General features: G+C 33.6%; 1 protein-coding gene across 2 annotated transcripts in view; it reads left to right on the top strand.

The window, feature by feature from the left end:
* Nucleotides 1-25491, top strand: part of LOC127152773 (synaptic vesicle glycoprotein 2C) — a 69675-nt gene extending 44184 nt beyond the window's left edge. For both annotated transcript variants that reach the window (XM_051093618.1, XM_051093617.1), the window contains exons 4-14: nt 588-768; nt 4693-4844; nt 13061-13194; nt 13344-13433; nt 13555-13665; nt 15262-15350; nt 17242-17406; nt 19998-20131; nt 23267-23470; nt 23553-23712; nt 23882-25491. In XM_051093618.1, the coding sequence (XP_050949575.1) occupies nt 588-768; nt 4693-4844; nt 13061-13194; nt 13344-13433; nt 13555-13665; nt 15262-15350; nt 17242-17406; nt 19998-20131; nt 23267-23470; nt 23553-23712; nt 23882-24065 (1604 nt within the window). In that variant the 3' untranslated portion in view covers nt 24066-25491. The remainder of the gene's footprint in view (nt 1-587; nt 769-4692; nt 4845-13060; nt 13195-13343; nt 13434-13554; nt 13666-15261; nt 15351-17241; nt 17407-19997; nt 20132-23266; nt 23471-23552; nt 23713-23881) is intronic.
* Nucleotides 25492-26370: the final 879 nt, after the last annotated feature.

The raw sequence follows: 26370 nt of genomic DNA, 5'->3' as shown, positions 1-26370 counted from the left end.
TATGAGTCTCTCAGTTGTCCTCAGTGTGAAAAGATGGATCTCAAAATCATACAGTCTTTGTTGGAAAGGGTTCAAATACACAAAAAATGCTGAAAAACCAAAGAATTAGTGGGACTTACGGGATTTCTCTGAAAAAACAGCAGGTAGTTTAACTTGTTTAGGACAAACAAGGGACTCATGAACAACTATCACTAAACAAAAAACAGCTGTGGATCATTCAGGTAACAACACAGTATTAAAAATCAAGGGGATGTAAACTTTTGAATGGGGTCATTTTAATATATTCAACTATTATTTGCTCTTGTGTACTATATGTAAACATCTTTTATGTGAAATATCTTATTCAGGTCAGTACTAAACAAACAATAACAAACATGCATTTTCTATGATCTTTCATTTTGGTCAAATAATTAACATGTTGCAGATTCTGCAAGGTGTGTGTAAACTTTTGACCTCAAATGTTTATGGTTTTAATTTCACTTTTAGTTAACCACAGTAACCCAGTAACCTGTGTGTAAAGTTTAATGCAGTTTAATGTCTTTCTATGATGTTGGGCTCACAGTATTTCTGTCTGTGTGTGTTTGCAGGCAGTGTGGTGTATCTGGGAATGATGGTGGGCGCGTTCTTCTGGGGCGGCCTGTCAGATAAGGTGGGCCGACGGCAGTGTCTGCTGGTGTGTATGTCAGTCAACGGCTTCTTCGCCTTCCTGTCGTCCTTCGTTCAGGGCTACAGCACCTTCCTCTTCTGCAGGATGCTCTCGGGGTTTGGGTGAGTCCATATAGTCCATCCGTCTTCTGCTTTCATGAGCTTTCCTTTACTTAGCAAATGACTGTGGGTTAATTAACTGCTCCGTGAGGAATGATCACCGGTGATGTGTGGGAAAGGTCATTCAGAGCGTTCTTAAGACAAGAGAATAGAGTAAAAACTCCATACTCACCCAGTTAAAGAATCACAGTATGATAAGTTTTCTAGTGTTATGATTAAAAAATACAAATGAGGCATAGTCTAATTAAACACGCACTAACTTGCATATATTTAATACATGTGTGGAGTAAGAACATATAAGGTAGCTGAAGACTAATACAACCAAACACAACAACAATTGTCAAATATTTATTACAATTATATTACAAATATTTATTACAAATATTGGAATGGAAATAGGATATTTAATTTGCAAACATCATATTTTTATAGGTTATTTCAGTTAATGACATAAAACTAGTGAGCTAAGCCAGTAGTAGTACTGACAGTGTCGTGTAAACATGGCTGAAGACGCGAAAAGGAACAGATGAACCGAATCAACTGAGTGAGTCATTTACGCTGGAACTGCTCCGATTCATAAGCTTATATATCTATGCTCCGATTGATTCAAAGTCGTGACTTTGATCATTTAGTTCAAGCGTTTCACTAGCAAAAAACTGATCAAAAGAGCAATTTGTTTTCGAATTTCGACATCACTTGTAAACGGAGCTTCGAACTCCGAATCAATTAAACCATTGCGTCGCAAAATGATTCACTGTTTCGAAGCGCTCCAATCGGATCGCCTATTGCGAATCATTCGATTCAGATCAGATCTTCGGTGCAGGTTCGTGAATCTTTTTAGATCGGAACTTCATAGTTAGTTCGCGGATTGAATGATTTGCGATGCACTCTCCGAAGCCCTGATCTGAAATGATTCGTGGATCATTATTCAGATCCTGTCGACGGAGCAGGGATTGCGAATCATTTGATTCAGATCGGAACTTCGGAGTTGGTTCGCGAATCATTTCGCGAATTGAACGATTCGCGATCCAAAGTCCCGATCTGAAATGATTCACGAATCATTATTCAGATTACAAAGCACGGATCGCGAATCATTTAATGCAGATCAGAACTTTGGAGCGGGTTCGTGAATCTTTTGATTTGAATCGGAACTTTGGATTGGATTCGCGAATCATTTCGCGAATTGAAGGATTCGCGATTCGCGATCCGAAGTCCCGATCTGAAATGATTTGCGAATCATTATTCAGATTACAAAACACGGATCGCGAATCATTCGATGCAGATCGGAACTTCGGAGCGGGTTCGTGAATCTTTTGATTCGAATCGGAACTTTGGAGTGAGTTCGCAAATCATCTTGTGAATTGAACTATTTGCGATTCGCCATCCAAAGTCCTGATCTGAAATGATTCGCGAATCATTATTCAGATTACAAAGCACGGATCGCGAATCATTCGATGCAGATCGGAACTTCGGAACGGGTTCGTGAATCTTTTAATTCGAATCGGAACTTTGGAGTGGGTTCGCGAATCATTTCGTGAATTGAACGATTCGCGATCCAAAGTCCCGATCTGAAATGATTCACGAATCATTATTCAGATTACAAAGCATGGATCGCGAATCATTTAATGCACATCGGAACTTCGGAGCGGGTTCGTGAATATTTTGATTCGAATCGGAACTTTGGATTGGATTCGCGAATCATTTCGCGAATTGAAGGATTCGCGATTCGCGATCCGAAGTCCCGATCTGAAATGATTCGCGAATCATTATTCAGATTACAAAACACGGATCGTGAATCATTCGATGCAGATCGGAACTTCGGAGTGGGTTCGTGAGTCTTTTCATTCGAATCGGAACTTTGGAGTGGGTTCGCAAATTATTTCGCGAATTGAACGATTCGCGATCCAAAGTCCCGATCTGAAATGATTCGCGAATCATTATTCAGATTACAAAGCACGGATCGCAAATCATTTGATGCAGATCGGAACTTCGGAGCGGGTTCGTGAGTCTTTTCATTCGAATCGGAACTTTGGAGTGGGTTCGCAAATCATTTCGCGAATTGAACGATTCGCGATCCAAAGTCCCGATCTGAAATGATTCGCGAATCATTATTCAGATTACAAAGCACGGATCGCGAATCATTTGATGCAGATCGGAACTTCGGAGCGGGTTCGTGAATCTTTTCATTCGAATCGGAACTTTGGAGTGGGTTCGCGAATCATTTCGCGAATTGAACGATTCGCGATTTGCGATCCAAAGTCCCGATCTGAAATGATTCGCGAATCATTATTTAGATTACAAAGCATGGATTGCGAATCATTTGATGCAGATCGGAACTTCGAAGCGGGTTCGTGAATCTTTTGATTCGAATCGGAACTTTGGAGTGGGTTCACGAATCATTTGATTCAGACCGGGACAGAGCACTTCGGAGCTGGTTCGTAGTGTGTCATTTCTGCACTATTAAGGCCACCAAAGAAAATTGCAAAGTTGATATACCTTCTACTACATTGTTGTTCAAACTAAGCAGACCCATAATACAAATGCATCTCACAGGAAAATTTTTCAGCCCATTTTACACTTTTAAGAGCATAACTCACACCACTGGTTGAGCCAGAAGACATGTGACATGTAAGACCGCTCAAATTTGTGCTTTTCAAATCCTGTTGGGATGAATGCACATGAACACCTGCTGCACAAATTGCTTTAATAATTATCCATAAAAAGCTCAGAATTTCAGTAAGACACACTCACTATCCGAGTCAGTTAAATAATCCTGGTGCAATCAATTTGCATTGGTCACAATAAGTTTATGCATGAAATTATTTAATATGCATTATATATTTAAACGAGTGCTTTATCTGTACTGTAATAGTGATGCTTTTGCTACCCATTTCCCACCATGCACTGTTTGAACTCATAAACAAGAATTCAAATGTTTTGAAAGCATCAGTCAAATAACAGACAGAACATTCAATTGTAAGAAAATCCTAGTAGTATTTATAATTTTATGGAGGCGTTTATGTGTGCTCAACTCTATTATTTGGACCAGACTTGAAATCAGCCTTATATTTTGACGCAAAATTGATGTATGATCGCATTTAATAATAAACGTATAATAAATGCATCATTTTGACAAAGTTCTAACATTGCATGATAAATAAATGTTGCAAATTTTTATGCATACAGATATGTGTAAAATGCCACAAAATGATCTTTTCAGATAATGGTACAGTACATGCGCAAAAGAAATTCTAGCTTTGACATTTTGTTCCTTTGAAACCTTTTCCAAGTATTGGACCACTTCAAGACAGCCACGTATCCCCGACTAAAAAACTATAACAAAAGACAGAATAAATCATACACACAGACTTTCAGCAATAGTAACTCTAAGCGACACACACTCGCTCTCAGTCAGACAGACGGTCGTTCCTCTCTCTCTGTCTCTCTTCGAGCACTTCTGCAATGTCACAGTTGTTTTAACCTCCTGGCACAGACCCATAACTTAAGAGGAGAGAGGGAGAGAGAGGGAGCGGGTGAGTCGGGAACAGCGGAGGGTTTTATTGCTAATTGAATTTCAGCATCGTCTCCTGCCCTTGCAGCAGTGCAGTGACTCCAGTCTGAATCAGAGCCGCAGCGCCATCACTGCGGCCCGTCTCAAGCAGACACTTACTCAGCCGGGGTCAAAGGTCACACTGACTGTAACAGACTGGGTTCACAAAATAGCTAGATTTTTCATTTTAAAATTTATTTTTAACTATTCTCAGTTTATTAGATAATTTATTTACGTCAGTCAATATTAAGAATGTTTTCAGCATTGATAATAATAAGAAATGTTTCTTGAGCAGCAAATCAGCATATTAAAATGATTCCTGAAGGATGGAGTAACAATGCTGAAAATTTATATAATATGTCATAATTTCTTTGCAGGATTGGTGGAGCGGTTCCCATCGTGTTCTCGTACTTTGCCGAGTTCCTGGCGCGTGAGAAACGCGGTGAACACCTGAGCTGGCTCTGCATGTTCTGGATGGTGGGCGGGATCTACGCTTCAGCCATGGCCTGGGCCATCATTCCACACTATGGTGAGTGACAGCACCAATCCACCAATCATAAAGCTCCGCTATTGCTGTATATCCAGCCATATCAGCCAATGACTGAGCAGAAACTGTGATCAGTGAGGCTTCTTTCCACTAACGTCATTTCACATTCATAAACCACAGCGGCTAGCTCCATTTGCAATTATGAATGAATGAAATATTTTATATTAGTGCATTCAGAGTGCACATATAAAATAGATATTTTGAAAATTTTTGATGGTGTTTTAATGTTTGTTTTTGTTTTTTAAATTCTAAAATATTTACAGTACTAAACCGCCTAGCAACCACACAGAACACCCCGGGTTCTGTAAATATTTTTAAAAAATATATAAATTTAAATAATGCATGATTCTACTATCTGTATATATGTGTATATATAATGAATAAATAATTAAGTGATAAAATAAGTAAAATTAAGAATTAATAAAATATATAAATAAAATAAATAAATAAGAATTAAGTATTTTTTATAAAGAAAGAATAAATATATTCTTTACTTATTTATATTTTTGTATTATGATGTAGCTTTTCAGATCAAGAAAAAAAAAATATATATATATATAAAGGAAACAAATTAAGAATTAATAAAATATGTAAATAAAATTAATAAATAAATAAGAATGAATAAAAAATCAAGTATTTTTTATAAAGAACATATATATATATATATTCTTTACTTATTTTTCCTTTTTTGTATTATGATATATATTTTTTGTATTATGATATATATATAAACAATTAAACTATATAAATATATAAATAAAATTAATAAATAAATAATGAAAATTAAGTTTATATATATATATATATTTACATTTTTGTATTATGTTTCTTTTTAGATCAAAAAAATATTAATAAATAAAGAATATATATCTATAAAATTTTATTATTACTTATGTTTGAGCTTTATTAAAGAAAATATTAAGAATATATATTATGTAAATAATGTAAATATATTCAAATTATTACATATAATGTAAATGCATTGTAATTTTGTTACATCTTATAATATATTTACATTATTTATATCTGCAAATACATATTACTTTAGAATATCTTCATTCCATATAATGTCATTAGTTCCTGAGTGGATTCTAGATGGTTTCTTTCTGTAAATAATTTTTAGTAATATGACACCCTGGACCACAAATCTTGAGTCATAAGTATCACGGGTATATTTGTAGCAATAGCCAACAATACATTGTATGGGTTTAAAATGATTGTTTTTTCCTTTATGCCAATAAATCATTACGATATTAAGTAAAGATCATGTTCCATGAAGATATTTTGTACATTTCCTACCGTAAATATATCAAAACTTAATATTTGATTAGTAATATGCATTGCTAAGAACTTCATTTGAACAACTTTAGAGGTGATTTTCTCAATATTTTGATTTTCTTGCACCCTCAGATTCCAAATAGTCGCATCTCAGCCAAATATTGTCCTATCTTAACAAACCATACATCAATGGAAAACGTATTTATTAGTATAGATGTATAAATCTCAAATTAAAAAAAAAATGACCCTTATGACTGGTTTTGTGGTCCAGGGTCACATATTGTATATATTTTTAATAATGCACAAGATTCTGGTATCCTGCTAGCAGATAATATTACCCATTTGCACCAAACAAAATGCAGTTTGTGCAGAATGAGACAAATGTTTGTACTGATTTCACATAAGTGACCCTGCGGGAGGCGTTTCGTGCTCTTCTGTTTAACGGGAAACCTCTGTGTCCTTCGTCGTCTCATTACGCGCGGGTGATGTGTGATTTTCCGTGAGAGAGTGTAAACAGGAGCAGAAATAACGGCGCTGCTGCTTTTCTGCGAGATACTGTGCTGTAATTGAGGTCAATTGATTAGCGTCTCTTGTTTTAGCAGCGTTTTTTGTGGTCAGGAGGCAGCGGCGTGTGGCCAAACGGTTCTGCCGCAATGACTCCATCACTGCAGGAACGCGGCGAGAGGCAGGTGAAGGACTTTAGCGCCCGTGAAACCGTTTAAGAGTGTGTGTGTGTGTGTGTTCTGCACTTGGCAAATACAAAGTTAGTTAAAATTTCAGACACAGCCTCCAACTTTTGTTCTCAAGTAGAAATGAACGCTGTCAGGACGTCTTGATTTGATAAAAAGTGTCTGTTGCGTGCGTGAGCTGGCACGCTAACTATAAGCTAGTGTGTGGAATTAGCTTTAGCTGGAAGACTCACTGCAACAACATGACCTTCATATTAATGTTTAAACTGATGTGTCATATCAGGTTATGTTAAAATATATTTCATAATATTACAGTTTCATCTGCTTAGACCAGTTTAGACAAACTTATATTTGGCTTAATACAAACAATGCTAGTATTTTGTTAGCTGGTTAAGGTGATAATTGAACAGCAGTGCCATAGAAGAAGCACCTTTATTTTTAAAAGTGCATTTCTTTTTCTCTGACTTGAAAAATATTTGCAAATGTTTTGTTTTATTTTATTTTATTTGTTTGAACTAATAATGCATTATCAGATTGTTAGATTCAATTTTTTTTTTTTTTTCAAATTTTCACATGTACGATATTTATATTTTTAATTTATGTTTATTAAATATTTAGATATTTATTTCTGTATTTCTTCTGAGGAAATTGAAAAAATGAAAAATTTAGTCAAACTATTTTATTTTATTAAGGTTGTTTATTATGGTTATTTTATTTTTATTTTATTTTATTACTTTATTTGAATTATATTTATTGAAACTAATAATGCATTATCAGATTGTTAGATTAGAATAATATTTTATATTTTCAGATTTTCACATGTATAATATTTATATTTTTAATTTATATTTATTAAATATTAAGATATTTATTTCTGTATTTCGTCTGTGGAAACTGAAAAACTCTTTCTTTTTTTATTACTTTATTTTAATTTTATTTGTTTAAACTAATAATGCATTGTCAGATGATGTTATAAATTAGAGTAATATTTTATATTTTGACATGTATAAAATTTATGTTTTAATTAATATTAATTTTATTATGGTTGTTTATTATGGTTATTTTAATTTAATTTTATATTTTTTATTTTATTTTATTACTTTATTTTAATTTTATTTGTCTAAATGCGTTATTGGATTATGTTAGATTAGAATAATATTTTATATTTATATTTTTAATTTATGTTTATTAAATATTAAGATATTTATTTCTGTATTTCTTCTGTGGAAATTGCAAAAAAATGAAAAATTTACTTAAACCTTTTTATTGTATTGTACTGTATTTTATTATGGTTATTTTATTTTATTTTATTTTTTGTATTTATTATTTTATTTAATTGCATTTACGTTTAAACTGATAATGCATTAGATTATGTTAGATTAGAATTATTCATATTTTCACATTTCTCATATATAATATTTCTGTTTTTGTTTGTTGACTAAATATTAAAATATTTATTTTTTGTATTTCTTCTGTGAAATTTAAAACCAAAAAAATTAAGAAAAAAACTGAAAAACTCCAACTTTTATGTTATTTTTTTATAACTAAAAGTATGTAGAATTAGCTGCAAAACAACCTCCATATTAATGTTCAAACTGATCATATTATGCTAGATTAGAATTATAGTTCATATTAAATTTTGTATCTTTTCCTGGTCAAAAAAAAACAAAAAAAAAACATCATGTCCAGTTTAAATCACCTTCAATTTTAGACGAACAATGCTGGTCTGTAAAGGTCAGTAAAGATGATAATATGCTTAACTAGTGTCTCCATCCTGGTCACCAGCTAAAACTAACATTATAAGTTCATTTTCAGTTGTTAAGCACTAGTTTAGCTGATCTGTACTAGATTGTAATGGAAGCTTGAGCTGTGCTAGTGCATTATTTCACTGTGTGTGTGTGTGTGTGTGTGTGTGTGTGTGTGTGTGTGAGAGACGCTCGTCTTGTACTGGTGTGTGTCTGTACACTCACTGGTCTATGAACACACTCCATTACACACATAATCTATATAATGAGTTTCTCTGTGGTGACTGATAAACACAAACCCACGGGGTTATTCCACACACACACACACACACACACACACACACTCGCTGCGCTGCAGTCCTGTAATGAGTGTTATCCCCTAAAGAATATTAGAAGAAACGTCTGAGATGAACATGATACTTTTAAAGGAGACTTAGTTGAGTATGCCGTTATTTTTCTTGAGCTCTGGAAGAGCAGCCTTTGAAATGTAAGTGAACTTGACTCAGTGTTTCAGTGTGCTCTCACTGGGACTCTCTATTTGTGATGTTGTATATTGTTTAGGACGGGCAGTATTCAGATGGAGAGAGAGTCAATGAGCAGCTGTAAGGATGTAATATTAACTCTGCTCTCTGTGGTGATGTTTCTGTGTCCCTGACGGCCTTTTACAGCCAACAGTGAGCAATCGCATTAGAATCTAGAAGACATTAGTGCTTGAAGACTACAGGGCTTTCTCTATCTGTGTGTGTGTGTGTGTGTGTGTGTGATAGTACCACATATAGTGCGTTCTTGCATCGTCAGCTAAAGATTTTCATATCTCATTTGGACCAGCACTGTGGAGAACATAACCTGCAAAAATTAATAACTAATTAATGAAATACAAATGTAATATATATTTAATATTTTTATACATAAATATTTTGTATATATTTTATATATAAATGTAATAAATTTGTTCTGAATTAATTTTTATATATATATATATATATATATATATATATTGTAATTATATATACATATACTGTATTTATAATTATTACAAAATTTATATATATTTATTTTAGATAGATGTACCATAGATATAGATATTATTGTCTATATATATATATATATATATATAATTGTTTTTTCTACTTAATGTCTATTTTTTTCAATTTTACAAAAAATACACAAGCATGTGAACGTACATTTTTGTACTCTTATTTATTTGCATATTTATTATTTATATGCATATTTATTTCAATGTTTTTTTCTATTTATGTGTATGCATATATAATATATTTTAATACTTATATATATATATATATATATTATATCATTATATATATATATATATATATATATATATATATATATGTATATATGTGTGTGTGTGTGTGTGTGTGTGTGTGTGTGAAATTATATGAAAAAATTGTCCTAAATTAATTTTTATATTACAAAAATATTCTTTCATTTTGTAATTATATATACATATACTGTATTTATATATACAAAATATATTATATATATTTTTTAAATTTTAAATAAATTATAATTAAATTTTGTAAATACATATACAAAATTTAATTGTTTATTATATATAAATAATTTTTTTTTTCTGTTTAATGTCTATTTTTTCTGTTCTGCAAAAAATACACAAGCATGTGAACACGTTCATTTTGTACACTCTTATTTATATGCATATTTATTATTTATATGCATATTTTAATCCATGTTTTTCTAATTATGTATATATATATATATATATATATATATATATATACATAAATAGAAAAACATGGAATTAAATATGCATATAAAATTTGTTTAATTACATTTAGTTTTGTTTTGTATCGTTTCATTTTACATTTAGTTTTCATGGTTTGTTCCTCCATACAGCAGAACTCATGCCACTGGTACTGTATATTGAAAACTGAAATGAAAAATATTAAATGAAATTTAAAATTTAAAATGAATTTAAAGGAATTTAATCCAAAAGTGTTCAAAATGTCCAAAAAATATTCTGTCATGATGTATCTCATATGCTCATCAGCATATTCAAACTTTGAATGAAATTCAAGAAAAGTCAACTTTTGACACGCATGAGAAACACAGTTATCTTCAGAAATTTCTTAATATGGTGCACAAATAGTATAAACTACTTTTATAAACATATACAGCCTCATCCACTGTCACTGAAAAGAGCAGCCTGAACATTCTGATCAACTCCATTAGTGTTTGAAATGAAATGACAGTGAGTAAATGATGATGACAGAATCTTCCTTTAAAGCATTTCTCTGGTCTAAGGCCTTTCTGTCCTCTAAGGCATCTTCATTTTTACTCTCCGTTCCCCCGCAGCTGTCCTGTAAGCCACGCTCGGCTCCATCACTCACTGTTTCTCTGTTTCTGAATCAAACACACACACACACACACACACCATATGGTGCCGCTCCGCCTCTAGACATTCTGCGCAGCGTCAGAGAGCAGCAGCCATGTGGAAAATGATACCAACTTTAATGATTATTTTTCAGTGAGAGTGTGTTTTTTCAACAGTATTACTCCTGCAGGCATTCTTAATCGACTCCTCTTCACACACATACACACACACACATAAACAAACTTATTCACTGTGAAATTCAGTCGCAGAGGCGTCTCAAAGGCTTTTGTGGAAATCACATTTGCGTATTTTGTGTTGTGCTGAACCGCATTTGCTTGTGTCACTAAGAAAACCAAAAAACACCATGGTACTGTGCAGGGTAAAGCCAAAAATACTACTAAAACCATAAAAAACATTTCAGTACTTGAAATAAAATAAACATTAACTCAAATGACATGAAATAAAGAAAACCTTGAACTTATTTCAGCTACTTGCCAAGTCATTTCTTAAAATACTTGTTGAAATATTGAAATAACTAACTATATATATATATATATATATATATATAATAAAAATGACAAAAACACAACAAATTTTATAACTAAAAATACAATGAAAACAGAAATAAATAAAAATATAATGTAATTAAAAGTATAAATGTATAATAGTATGTTGAAGTACTAAAATAACTAAAAATAATCTTATACATATATATATATATATATGTCAAAACAACAACATTACAATTTTTTTTACTAATAATACAATGAAAACAGAAAAAAATAATGTAGATAATACTGTAATGTAGATGTAATGTAGATAAAATTATTTAAAAATGTATAATTGTATGTTAAAGTACTTAACTAAACATATATTTAAATTTAATGTATATATTTTCATATAAAACATGTAAAAAACATATATAATATATAATATAAAAATAATAAAAATGACAAAACACAACAAAATTACTAATTTTATAACTAAAAATACAATGAAAACAGAAAAATACAAACAAAATATAATTAAAAGTTTAAAAAAAATGTATATGTATGTTAAAGTACTAAAATAACTAAAACTAAACTAACTTAAAAATGACAAAAACACAACAAAATTACTAATTAAAAAAATCTAAAAATACAATGAAAATAGAAACAATAATTAAAAGTATTTAAAAATGTATAATAGCATGCTGAAGTAGAAAAATAGCAAAAAAAAAAATATATATATATATATATATATATATATATATATGACAAAAACAACAAAATTACAACGTTTTTAACTAAAAATACAATGAAAACTGAAAAAATAAAAACAAAATGTAATTAAAATTATTCAAAAATGTATTATAGTATGTTAAAATAAATAAGTAAATAAACTAAAACGTTTATATATATATAGATATATATATATAATAAAAATGACCGCAACACAACAAAACTAAACTAAAATACAATGAAAACAAGAAATACAAAAAAAAAATGTACTTAAAAGTATCAGTGATTAAAAAGTACAGCATTTTGGACATGATAAAATAGAAATGCCTTTGTTTTGGGGACATTACATGGTAATACCATGTTTTTTTGTTGTTTTTGTTTTTTTGTTGTTTTTTGTTTGTTTTGGTGAATTACCTTGGTAATACTTTTTTTCAGTAAATTTCAAACAACTGGTTAAAGATAAATTTTATTTGTTACCATATTTTTTCACTTGGGCCAATAAGAAATCTAGATTTTCCTTTCAAAATATGTGTTACACATCATATGTAAGTGGTTTTGGGCAAAAGCAAATTAAATAGTGTAAACATTTATTCAGTTTTCTGTAGGATAATGCTTGTGGCTGTCAATTCTAAAATTCTAACATTCAACAGTTTGCAGTCACTAAGATTTGTAATGTTTCTGAAAGAAGCTTCTTCTGTTCAACAAGGCTGTGTTTATTTTATCAAAAATACAGTAAAAATTGTATAATTCTGAAATATTATTACCATTTCAAATAGCTGATTTCTATGTGAATATATTGTAAAATGTAATTTATTTCTGTGATGCAAAACTGAATTTTCTGCATCATTACTGTAATGTTCAGTGTTGGTGAATGTGGTTGTTTAATGCTGTGTCTGTGTGTTTGTGTGTGTAGGCTGGAGTTTCAGCATGGGTTCAGCGTATCAGTTCCACAGCTGGCGTGTGTTTGTGGTCGTCTGCGCGCTGCCCTGCGTCTCTGCGGTCGTGGCGCTCACGTTCATGCCAGAGAGTCCACGCTTCTACCTGGAGGTAACAAGCGTGTTTATGTGTGTGTGTGCCAATATTATTAATATTTTTTTTACATTTTATATTGATTTTCATATTCATTTTGATCAACATTTTGGTAATTTCATTGTGGGCTTTAAAAAGTTTGACACTGTGTTCTCTCTCATCTACAGATGGGAAAGCATGACGAGGCGTGGATGGTTCTCAAACAGATTCATGACACCAACATGCGTGCGCGCGGAGAGCCCGAGAAAGTCTTTACTGTGAGTCACACACTCAACCAGCAGTGGCTAACCAGTCATCCAAAGATAAACAGCTTGACCTCTTGACCCCACTCGCTCAAACAGCACTGGAAACATCACGTCTCTCTGTCTCCCCCTGCAGGTGAACCGTATAAAGATCCCCAAGCAGCTGGATGAGCTGGTGGAGATGCAGTCGGAGTCGGCAAACCCAGTGGCCAAAGTCTTATTCAGGATCAAGAGCGAACTGCGCGGAGTGAGTGAACAAACCCTCAGATATTCTGTAGATCAGACACGTACTCAGATCTAGGGAAATTTAAACTGCTCTTTGAAAATTTGGTAAGGTTTTTGAGTGTTTTTGAGTCACCAAGGCTGCATTTACTCGATCAATGTTACAGTAAAAACTGTAAAATTATTAAATATTATTACAATTTAAAATAACTGACTTCTATTGAAGTTTATTTTAAAATATAATTTATTCCTGTGATCAAAGCTGATTTTTTGGCACCATTAATCCAGTTTTCAGTGTCACGTGATCTTTCAGAAATCATTCTAATATGCTGATTTGCTTCTCAAAAACGTAATATTTTTTTCTGATAGAAAGTTTAAGAAAAACTATTTTTAAACTTTTTTAAATTTTTGTAACAGTATAACAATGTGACATGTAACAATGTAACTTTTGATCAATTCAATGTCTTTTTGTTGCTGAATAAAAGTAAAAACTTCTTTTTACTTGAAAAAAAAAATTACAGACCTCAAACATTTGAACAGTATATTATAGAAAAAAGGAAAAAGGTTTGTACTTTTTTTTTTTAAGTTTTTTATTGAAGAATAGTCTCTTTGGCCAAACAAAGCAGCTGATATATTTTTATAACAGTGTTATATTATAACAGTGTAACAATGTGACATATATATATATATATATATATATATATATATATATATTGTAACAGTGTAACAATGTAAATTTTGATCAATTTATCTATATCTATATATATGTGTGTGTAACAGTGTTATATTGTAACAGTGTAACAATGTGACGTCACAATGTAACTTCTGATCAATTTAATGTCTTTTTTTGCTGAATAAAAGTAAAACTACTTTTTTTCTTACAATCTTACAGACCTTAAACATTTGAACAATATATTATAGAAAAAAGGGAAAAAAGTTTATAAAGTTTTTACATTTTTTTATTGAAGAATAGTCTCTGTGGTCAAACAAAGAAGCATATATATTTTTTAAAAATATAAATATAAAAATAATTAATTTTTATTTCTAATATAATATATAAGTGCTGTTTGACATTTTCTTTTAAAATGAGCATTTTGTACCAGGCTCCTATGTTTATGTTCAGTTATTTCACTTTAATGGCACTGAAAATAACCTATTAATTATTTATATATATATATATATATATATATATATATATATACACATATACATATACATATAAATATATATATAATGTAATATAATATAATATATATTTTTGTGTCTTTTTTATAATTTGTTTTATTTGTTTTGGGGGTTTTTTGTAAAAAGCTTATACTGTTTAACCACAAAAACTCTTCTTAGAGCAAAATCTCAGTGCTGACATTGAGAATCAGAAAAAGATTTACAACTACAAACGTGAAACCATTTGCATAAATGCCTCTCGTTACAGGAAAATTTAAGACGCACTAAAGTCCAGCTGGGACTCAGACGCACCAAATGTTCTGCTGATTCATCGTTGCCTTTGCATTTCCTAATAGTGTGATGAAATAAAATCAGATCCCATTATACGCAGGTGTTTCATTTGCACTTTATGCATTAGTTTGACTCTGTGTGTGTGTGTGTGTATGTGTGTGTGCAGATCTGGCTCACGTTCCTGAAGTGCTGGGATTACCCCGTCAAGGACAACACTGTGAAGTTGGCCATAGTTTGGTTCTCGCTGTCGTTCGGGTGAGACTGTTTGGCTCTAATATCCGCCGTCTGATTGGCCCGACCGACCCCTGATTTACCACCCCTGTAGTTACACATATTATCACCCGGCGGAGCCGTGATTATAGTGATCACACACTGTTTGCATGCCATTTAGAGTACAATATCATCAGATTCTATTCTATTCGATTCTATTCTATTCTATTCTATTCTATTCTATTCTATTCGGACATGTTCCAATAAGGAGACACTATTTTTCTTCCTCCCTCTCTCTCTCTCTCTCTCTCTCTCTGTTTCTGTCTTAATGTTTTTCTTGCTGCTTTCTGGCACTGTAATGAAGTGTTGTCCCTGTAATCACCATGTTTTAAGTAGCTGTCTTGCAGTGGTTAGGCCCAGGGGTGGAGCTGCATGAGGGGGACCAGTCACTGTTTAATTACTGTATTTATTGGAACTTAAGCCTGGATGGACGGGCTCAGAGACAGAGCTCTGTAGGAGGGCTTATATCCACACTCACGTGTATGCAATGGCCCGGTTTACTCACAAAATCACACTAAAACTCCTCTGACTTGGCGTTTCTGGGACATAGTCTATTCTTTTCTATTCTGTTCTATTCTAAAGTATACTTAATGTGCTTATACTGATTCGAATAACCCCCCTAAACCCCTAATAACATTTATTACAATTTTGAATTACATTTTATTTTAACATTTTCATTTTGAATTTTAATTTTAGTTTTAGTAATTAAATTTTAATGTCTATACATATATATTTATTCATTTTTATTTAGTTATTTTAGTGCATTAGTAAAATAAAAAAATATTAAATAAAAATAATAAATAAATAAACATGAGAAATAAAACTAGCTGAAATAAAATAAGTCGTTTTTTATATTTTTATTTTTATTTATGAAATATTTCTAAACAGTTTTAATTTATATTTATTTAAGTTTTAGTTTTAGTTATTTTAATACTTCACCTTAAAGTTATTTTATTTCACTTAGTTCCGAAGGCAACATTTCTAATTTTTGCTAATGTTTTTTATTCAATATTTATTTTATTTTATTAATTTTTATTTTTAGTTATTTTAGTATGTCACGTTAAACTAAATGAAAATGAGAAATGTTTTCTTGGAAACTAGCTGAAATTAACTAAGTAGGTTTGCTATATTTTTATTTTTATTCATGAAATATTTCTGTACAGTTTTCATTTCTATTTATTTTAGTTTTAGTAATTTTAATACTTCACCTTAAACTTATTTTATTTCAGTTAGTTCTGAAGGCAACATTTCTCATTTTTGCTTAAGTTCTTTATTCAGTATTTATATTTTATTTTATTTCAGCTTTATTTCAGTTAATAAAAACAATGTTTAGCTTTAGTTTACAATAACAACACTTCCTCTTACCTTAGCTATTAACCTTCAGAGCATAATCTAGTTTATTATTTTAGTCTGTCATTCCACGGTCAAGGGGGTTTCAGGTTAACAAGGTCCCTAAATTGTGGTAAAATCACTGTAAAACATGGTTTCTCATGGCTTGTTGCTTATTCACTCTTTTCTGTCCTTATTTCCACCCTCGTCTCTTGTTTTTAGTCTTAATAAACTTATGTTTTCACTGTCACAGACCAGCTCAAGCTCACACACTTCAATACAAAATAAAAGAGAAATAAGCGGATTCACACACACACACACACACACACACATACACTTTCTCTCTAATTAAAGAGTGAACAGATGCCTCTATCGCTGCTCTCTGTCAGACTGAAGCCCACCGCTGAGGAGCAGAAATTAATTAACTAATCGCTGGTGTCACCACCTGTGTTACACACACACACACACACCTCAGCCAACTTCAGTCCCTGTTAGTCACTCAGACGTCGCCCATCAGCGCTCTGATGATGTCACGTCCTGTGCACAGGTACTATGGTCTGTCTGTCTGGTTCCCTGACGTCATAAAGCACCTGCAGGCGGATGAGTACGCGTCCCGTGTGAAGATCCACAACAACGAGAGAATCGAAGACTTCACCTTTAATTTTACCCTGGAGAACCAGATCCATAAAAATGGAGTGTTTATTAATGACAGGTGAGTCAGTATGTCTGCACTCTTATATTGATGCTCATATTAGGCACTTGTTGCATTTTATATGTTGAATTCCACTTATTATCTCCATCAAGGTTTTTTTTTTTTTTTTTTTTTTTTTTGGTGATCATTTTCCACCCTCTTTAGAAATAAACAGGCTGTTAATACTGCAGCCCATCACCAGCTAAACTGCAGTGCTCAAACTATTTTTAAATATATTGAATAAAGCTTCAAACTCGATCATAATGCATAATGTTTCCATTCAACATGTTTTTTAAGCTGCAGCTCGTCATATTAATGGAGTGTTGGATGTTATCTTTGGAATGTAAATATGGATATTTTTATTTGTAAACATCATATCTTTTCGCTAATTTCAGTTAATGTCATAAAACTAGCGAACTAAGCCAGTATTAGTACTGACTGCGTCGTGTAAACATGTCTGAAGACGCGAAAAGAGGAACAGACGAACCGAATCAATTGAGTGAGTCATTTACGCTGGAACCGCTCCGATTGATTCAAACTTGTGAATTCGATCATTTAGTTCAAGCGATTCACTAGCAAAAACCAGATCAAAAGAGCCATTCATTTTCGAATTTCGACATCGCTTGTAATGATTTTAAAAAGCAAGTATAGTTATGTGTAAAACAGAGCTTTTCGAAACTTTAAATCACCGTTGTAAAATAATTCCGCTTGGATTGCGTATCGTGACTCATTTGATTCAGATCGAGACTTCAAATCGCAGATCGCGAATCATTTGATCCATATCGGGATGTCTGATCGCAAATCATTTGATTTAAGATGGGGACTTCAAACCGTGTATCGCGACTCATTTGATTCAAATCGTGACTTCGGACCGCAGATCGCGAATCATTTTATTTAGATCAGAACTTCTTAGTCTGTGAATCATTTTGCGAATCATTTTACGGTTCGCATTATTCAGATCGGAACTGTGGAGCACTGTTCGCGAATCATTTGATTCAGATCGGGACATAATAGATGCGGGTTCGCGAATCATTTGATTCAGATCGGGATATCGTTGCGGGTTCACGAATCATTTGATTCAGATTGGGACTTTGGAGCGCGGACCGCCAATCATTTCATTCAGAACGGGACTTTGGTGTGGGTTTGCGAATCATTTGATTCAGATCGGGACTTATTCTCTTGCTGCTAGAAAACCGGTCCATTTTAAATGTTTTACGGTCCATTTTAAGTTTTAAATGTGCTTTATTTCTCTTTCTCTTTTTGTTCTTAAGTTGACATCATTGCATACTTTGCATGTGCTTCGCTTTAGTTTTGTCATTTTGTTATATTACTTTATTTTTATTTATCTGTTTGTCTTTTTTAGTATTTGAAAGACATTGTTTGATAAGTGAGATCTCTGTATAAATATTTATGCCCTTAAAAATAAAACAAAAAGTAGTGCTTGAAAAGTCCTGGAATTTCATTTTACAGTATCTGTACTACCCTGGGGTTTACATCTCACAATTCTGACTTTTTTTCTCAGAATTCTGTTTGTTTCGATTTTTTTTTTTCTTTTAAGAATTTTTGGGTTTACATCACACAATTCTGACTATTTTCCTTGGAATTCTAAGTTTAAATCTGGCAATTTTGACTTTTCTCAGAATTCAGAGTTTATATCTCACAATTATGTTTTTTTTTTTTTTTTTTTTTTTTTTTTTTAGAATTGGAAGATAAAGTCAAGCTCATGATTGCAATGTCATAATCATGAAGATTTCCTTAATTGTTTGCAGTTTCTTTTTAGTAAATGACACTGGCACCCGGACGTTTTGAGTTGTGAATGTTAGAAATCACACTCTTATTTCAAAGCAGCAAGTAGAATTGGGTTTTCCCTGGATATAAAAGCGAGATTGCACACGCCAGTGAACTCTGAGAGGCTTTTCCATGTCGTCATCTTATCTACTTCAGCTCCTTTGTGTGAAATGAAATCCTGAAACTAAATATGCGTTTGCAGGAGAGATGAACAAAAATAGAGCCCATGTTTAGCTGCGGTTAATGCTGGTCATAACGTTTGCGTTCTGTGTGTGTTATTGTTCTCAGCGGTCTGATCGCTCCCTCATAAATAACGTCCCGGCGTTGAGGTAATGTCTCATCCAGACGCAGGGCCAGGAAATTAAAACGTCCTTATCTCTCCTCTCCTCCTTTTCTCTTTCTTTCTGCTTCGCTCTGATTCTTTCTCTTTCTTGTTTATTATCTCCATCCGCTCCTGCTCTTTCCCTCATCCCTCTCTCCTGGAGATGAAGCTCTTATCGTGAGATGAAGCTCTTATCATGATGTTGTAGCGTCCAGCTCCTGTGATGCTCATTTATGAGCAGATGAGATCGGACGGCACACACACATGAATCACGATGACAGAACTCACTAGGTTACAGAAACAACTGGATAGAGAAACATCAGGGGACTTCAGCAAACAGCTGACCTCCATTGAATCCTAATTGCTAATTTTCTTTATTGGTTCTAAATGACAAAGTGAACTGTTGATTCTTTCTCAGTTATATTTTAAGGTTTGATTGTGGTTGTATGCTGCTCATCAAGCTGGTTAGTTTTGTCCTGACTAGTCCTGTCCTTTATTTCAGATTCATTGGCATGAAGTTTAAGTCTGTGACTTTCATCGACTCCACCTTTCAGAGCTGTTATTTTGAGGATGTCAGTTCCATCGGTTCCTTCTTCAAGAACTGCACCATCATAGAAGCGTTCTTCTATAATACAGGTACGAGTGTTCAAATCCTTACCCGTCCACTGCTGATCTCCTCATTAACAGTGTGTTTCACTGAAAGTTCAGACGTGTTCAGCTTCCATTAATGGCTGTGTGTGTTTGAAAGGGTAGAAGTTAATTGGCTGATGGAAACTCAGTGCACTCTGATTGGCTCATGGGGATTTTCTACAGTGTGATTGGCTCATAGACACTGTGGGATATTAATTCTCTGGGGCATAAAACTCAACCTTTGTTCCATTTTAGCAAATGAAAGCAGCAAAAAGAAGAGAAGAGGCTCTTTTGTTGTAGTCGGCTCAGTGTGAGATCTGTAGGTATCAGTGATGTGAGCGTGAGCTTCGCTGACTCACAGCGAGATGTTTGATGTTTAAATATCTGACTGCAGCTCACCAGCTACGAGAAACCACAGACTTTGAAGTTGAAATTGATTCTAATTTATATGCATTTGAAGGCAAAAAGTCAAGCAGATGCATTAGATGAAAAACAGGATGAAAGATAAAAGCCGAGGGCACCGATTATACGTAGAAGACCTGAAACAACCACAATAATGGCACAGCAATGATTTTACCCAGAATCCCAGCATGAGAATATTATAGAGCTCAAGGGTTCAGTCAATAACATGCATCATCTATATAGAGTAAATTGGCACACTCATGCATGTTTAGAAGTCTGTGTGATTTCACATTTTTGCTGATCTAATTGTTAAATTCCCAGTGAATGGCTTCACTATCACAGATCCACTGAAAGTTACTGTTACCATAGAAACTGGAATTCTTGTTTTGTTTCAAATTTAAATAAGTTACAAAAAGTGTTCTGATATCAATAAATAAATGTTATGAGGGTGTTTGAATTATGGAGCTTGTTTGAGAATGTTGACTTTGATTTATAAGTGTTAAATGCGTGTGCGAGCAGACAGCGTTCGGGTCATTCCAGGGTCCGGCTGACTCAGGAAAAGCAACCTTACACACTTCCACAAACTCCACAACTCAGCAGAACAAACACAAACACAGACGGCAGAGAGAGAGAGCAAAGGCCTCATGGGAAATTGAGTTCATGTCTCTAATGAAGCCGTTTCAGAGCTGCTAGAGAAATGAAATGAGCTGGAAATGAGTTGAGAGTGAAAGCGTGAGAGAGCTGGAGATCTGCTGCACACGCTGAAACTCACTAATAGCTTTTCAGAGGTTAAACTCCCTGAAGACGCTCCTGTTTGAAAGTGAGAGAATGTAGTTCAATCTGTGACCAGAGGGGGGCAGCACAGCATCTGTCTATCTATAGTTCTATCTATTTTTCTGATGTTCTATAATTCTTTCTGTCCATCTTTCTCTGTCGATCTGTGTGTTTGTCTGTCTATCTATCTGTCTATCTGTCTGTCTGTCTTTCTGTATATCTATCTGTCTTTCTGTCATTCTAAACATCTCTCTGTCCGTCTGTCTGTTTGTTGTTCTAAATGTCTGTCTGTCATTCTAAACGTCTGTTTCTGTCATTCTGTCTGTCGTTATAAATGTCTGCCTGTCTGTCCTTCTAAACATCTGTGTCTCTTTCTGTCTGCTGTTATAAATATCCGTCTGTCTGTCCTCTAAAGTCTGTCACTCTTTCTGTCTGTCATTATAAATGTCTATCTGTCTGTCTGTCCTTCTAAACATCTGTGTCTCTTTCTGTCTGTCGCTATAAATGTCTGTCTGTCTGTCCTTCTAAACATCTGTCTCTCTTTCTGTCTGTTATTAATGTCTATCTGTCTGTCGCTCTAAAAGTCTGTCTCACTTTCTGTCTGTCGTTATAAACGTCTGTTGTTCTAAATATGTCCTGTCATCTGTCTGTCTGTCCGTCTTTCTGTCTGTCTGTCATTCTAGACTTCTGTCTGTTTAGTTTTAAACATGTCTGTCATCTGTTGTTCTAAACGTCTGTTTGTCTCTGTCTGTTGTTCTAAATGTCTGTCTTTGTCTCTTTCTAAACGTCTGTTTTTGTTTCTGTCATTCTGTCTCATGCTAAACATGTCTGTCATCGTCTGTTAGTAATTCTAAACATCTGTCTGTCTGTCTTTCTGTCATTCTAAATGTCTGTCTTTTTCTGTCTGTCATTCTAAACATCTGTCTTTGTCGTTCTAAACTTCTGTCTGTCTTTCTGTCTTGTTCTAAACATGTCTGTCATCTGTTGTTCTAAACTTCTGTCTCTGTCTGTCTGTTGTTCTAAATGTCTGTCTTTGTCTGTCGTTCTAAACATCTGTCTCTGTCTGTCATTCTAAACATCTGTTTTTGTTTGTCATTCTGTCTCATTCTAAACATGTCTGTCATCGTCTGTCAGTCATTCTAAACATCTGTCTGTCTGTTTCGCTGTTTTTCTGTCATTCTAAATGTCTTTTTCTGTCTGTTGTTCTAAACATCTGTCTTTGTCGTTCTAAACTTCCATCTGTCTTTCTGTCTTGTTCTAAACATGTCTGTCATCTGTCTGTTGTTCTAAACTTCTGTCTCTGTCTGTCTGTTGTTCTAAATGTCTGTCTTTGTCTGTCGTTCTAAACATGTCTCTTTCTGTCGTTCTAAACATTTGTCTGTCGTTCTAAACATCTGTCTGTATGTCGCTCGAAACTTCTGTCTTTCTGTCTTGTACTAAACGTCTGTCATCTGCATGTCATTCTTAAAATCTGTCTGTCATTCTAAAAATCTTGTCTATCTGTCGTTCTAAACATTTGTCTTTGTCTGTCTCTCTGTCATTTTAAAAAGTCTGTCAGTCATTCTAAACGTCTGTCTTTGTTTGTCTGTCATTCTAAATGCCTGTCTATCTATTGTTCTAATTGCTGTCTGTCTGTCTGTCATTTTAAACGTCTGTCTGTCTGTTAGTCATTCTAAATGTCTGTCTTTCTGACCTTCTGTTGTTTTAAACATCTGTCTGTCTGTCGTTCAATCGTTGTAAATGTGTCTGTCTGTCGTTCTAAACATCTGTCTGTCATTCTAAACGTCTCTCTGTATATCTGTCTATCTGTATTAATTGTACATCACTGTTATTTTCTGTAGATTTTGAATAATTTAAAAATAATAAATAATTTTAAACAAATAAAAATATAATAATAACAATACATTTGAATGGAATTGTAAGCATCTGTCCTGTATCTCATTGTCTCCCGTCTGTCTCGTTCAGATATCGACGACTCAAAATTCATCGGCTCCTCTCTGATCAACTCCACGTTTGCGCACAACAAGACCGGCTGTCAGATGACGTTTGATGACGACTACAGCGCGTACTGGGTGTATTTCATCAACTTCCTCGGAACGCTAGCCGTGTTGCCAGGCAACATAGTCTCCGCCCTCCTCATGGATAAAGTGGGCCGTTTAAGCATGTTAGGTCAGTCATTTCACCAATAATCACCAAATACTAAATTAATTAAACTTACCTGGTGTAATGTTGACTGTATTGTTGTGTTCAGGTGGCTCGATGGTGTTATCCGGCATCAGTTGTTTCTTTCTGTGGTTCGGCACCAGTGAGTCCATGATGATAGCCATGCTCTGCCTTTATAACGGACTCAGTATATCAGCTTGGAACTCACTGGACGTGGTGACGGCCGAACTGTATCCCACCAACAGGAGGTACATGGACACACAAATACATGCAGTCGCTAAGTAACATAATTTTTGCAATTTGCATAGTATAGTATAGTTTATTTTGACTGTAGTCACGAGCTGCATTTTCATGTATTAAGACCTTAAGACGTCAAAGCGTACTATTGCTAACACTGGTTATGTCTGTCTCCTACAGAGGGACTGGCTTTGGCTTTTGTAATGCCATGTGTAAGCTGGCCGCGGTCTTGGGGAATCTAATATTTGGGTCGTTGGTGGGAATCACAAAATCCATCCCGATCCTGCTGGCATCATCTGTGCTGGTCGCCGGAGGCCTGGTGGGTCTGCGGCTCCCCGACACCCGCTCCAACGTCCTCATGTGACCCCACCACACCTGTGACCTCTGACCCTGAGTCGCCACGGAAACACGCAGGACACGCTCAGGGTGCAGGTGGAGGCGACTACCGCGTTTGCTTTATTTATTCATTTGAAGTGTGTTATTTATTAATTTAGCAGATGTTTATTCTCTTTTGACTTGCCCAGTTTAGATTAAAACTAGATTTTGATGCCTTTGGTACTGCAGATTAGATGTTATGATGTTATGAAATGTAAAAATGTGTCAAAATCTGTTTTTGGACTGTGAGTTTTTGACCTAATCTGGGTGGGCAGAATTATTATTTAAAATTATTTATTAATTTAGAAAATTCAGCTATTTTTATTATTTTATCTTTATTATTTTTAGCTGAACACAAAAAAAAATTCAGGTGATTTTAAAGCATTTTAATTTTCTTGAAATTATGCTTTTAAACTCAAACGAGAGTAAAAAAGGCCATTTAGAGATGCAGACATTAGCGATAACAGCTTTTATTGTTAGCGTAGGTCCGATTCTCCGGTGACTTCCACCGGCACATTTCTTAAACAAGGCGATAACGATTATCCAGTTTACATTTTCTGCTTTTTCTAATGATTTAGCTAGCAGAAGAACACTGACACGCTTCGACTTCATTCTTGCCTTCGTGAACTTTGTCGTCAATGTAGCCGAAACGGACTTCATTTGGTGTTTGTCTCTCTCGGTTTAAGGGTTAAAGACGTCTTGATAACCCTAGTTCTAGCTGCTACGCGTCCATGTGCAAACTCTTCCTTGGAAAACTGAATGGCCTTTGCTTCCTCTCCGTGCCTCCTTCCTCTAAAAATCCCTACCGTCGGCTTCTCGTAGGTTGTAGCGATCCATCGTACAGCAGAACTGAGCGTGTGTCCGATTTTTATTTGGAATGCTCTACTGCTCCAGTAGGTGGAAATATGTCGTGTTTCGCCGTTTCATCACATTCCACTGGGAGTTTGTACATGCAATAGTGCAATATGACAGGACCTGATACTGTGGAAGCTTGTTTCCGCCACTGAATAAAAGAAATAAAAAAGGTAATTCTGACTTTTTATCACAATTCTGACTTTTTTCTCAAAATTATGGGATGCAAACTCAAAACTGCAAATGCGAATTTATATCTCACAATTCTTATTTTATTTAGAAATAAGCAAGAAAAAAAATCAGAATTGTGAGATACATGCGAGAAGACTTTTTTTGCAATTATGATTTTATATCTCACAGTTCTGACTTTTTTCACAAATTAGAAATGCAAGTTTGTTTCACAGTTCTGACTTTATAACTCACAATCGTGAGTTTATATCACAGTTATTCATTATTCATTCATTATTTATTTATTTATAAAGCACATTTAAAAACAACCCAAGGTTGACCAAAGTGCTGTACAGATCAAGAAACTCAAATAAAAAAACAAAATCTATAACAGTCTAAAATAACAAAATAACAGTTCTGACTTTATTTTTCACATCTGCAAGTTTATCTCTCAACTTTAATTTTTTTTTCTCTTACAATTCTGAGTTTTTCTCGCAATTGTGAGTTTATATCTTGCAACTCTGGCTATATTTCTTGCAATTGCATTTTTATATCTCACAATTCTGACTTTTTCTTACAACTTTTTTTCTTACATTTTCTCGCAATTGCAAGTTTATATCTCACAATTTTGAATATATTTCTCAACTGCATTTGCAATTCAGATTTGCAATCAGTTCTGACTTTATTTCTCACATTTACAAATTTATCTCTCTGATTTTTTTTTTTTTCTCACAATTCTGACGTTTTTGCAGTTTTGGCTATATTTTTGCAATTGTATTTTTATATCTCGCAATTCTGACTTTAGTACAATTGCAAGAATTTCCTTGCAATTGCAAGTTGATATCTCACAGTTTTGGCTATATTTCTTGGAACTGCATTTTTATATCTCGCAATTCTGACTTTTCTTACAATTGCAAGTTTTTCACAATTCAGATTTTTTTTCTCACAGTTCTGACTTTATTACTCCCAATTTCAAGTTTCTCTCAATTTCTCTGTTTTATTCTTGCAATTCTGACTTTTTCTCACAATTTTAACTGTATTTCTTGCAATTGCAAGTTGCAAATTTGTATCTCGCAGTTCTGACTTTTTTTTTTGCAATTGCAAGTTTGATTCCTGCAATTCTTTGTAAATGACTTTGTAACTTGCAGTTGTGAGTTTATATCATGCAGTCCTGAGAAAAAAAGTCTGAATTGTGAGACCAACAAGTCGCAAATTACCCTTTTTTTATTCAGTGGTGGAAACAGGCTTCCATATGATACGGCCACATCTTAGAA

Source organism: Labeo rohita, chromosome 21 (assembly GCF_022985175.1).
Source record: "Labeo rohita strain BAU-BD-2019 chromosome 21, IGBB_LRoh.1.0, whole genome shotgun sequence".
In the NCBI taxonomy this organism is placed as follows: Eukaryota; Metazoa; Chordata; class Actinopteri; order Cypriniformes; family Cyprinidae; genus Labeo; species Labeo rohita.
The sequence above is the reverse complement of the archived record's forward strand: the minus strand, read 5'-3'. Positions and strand labels throughout refer to the sequence as shown.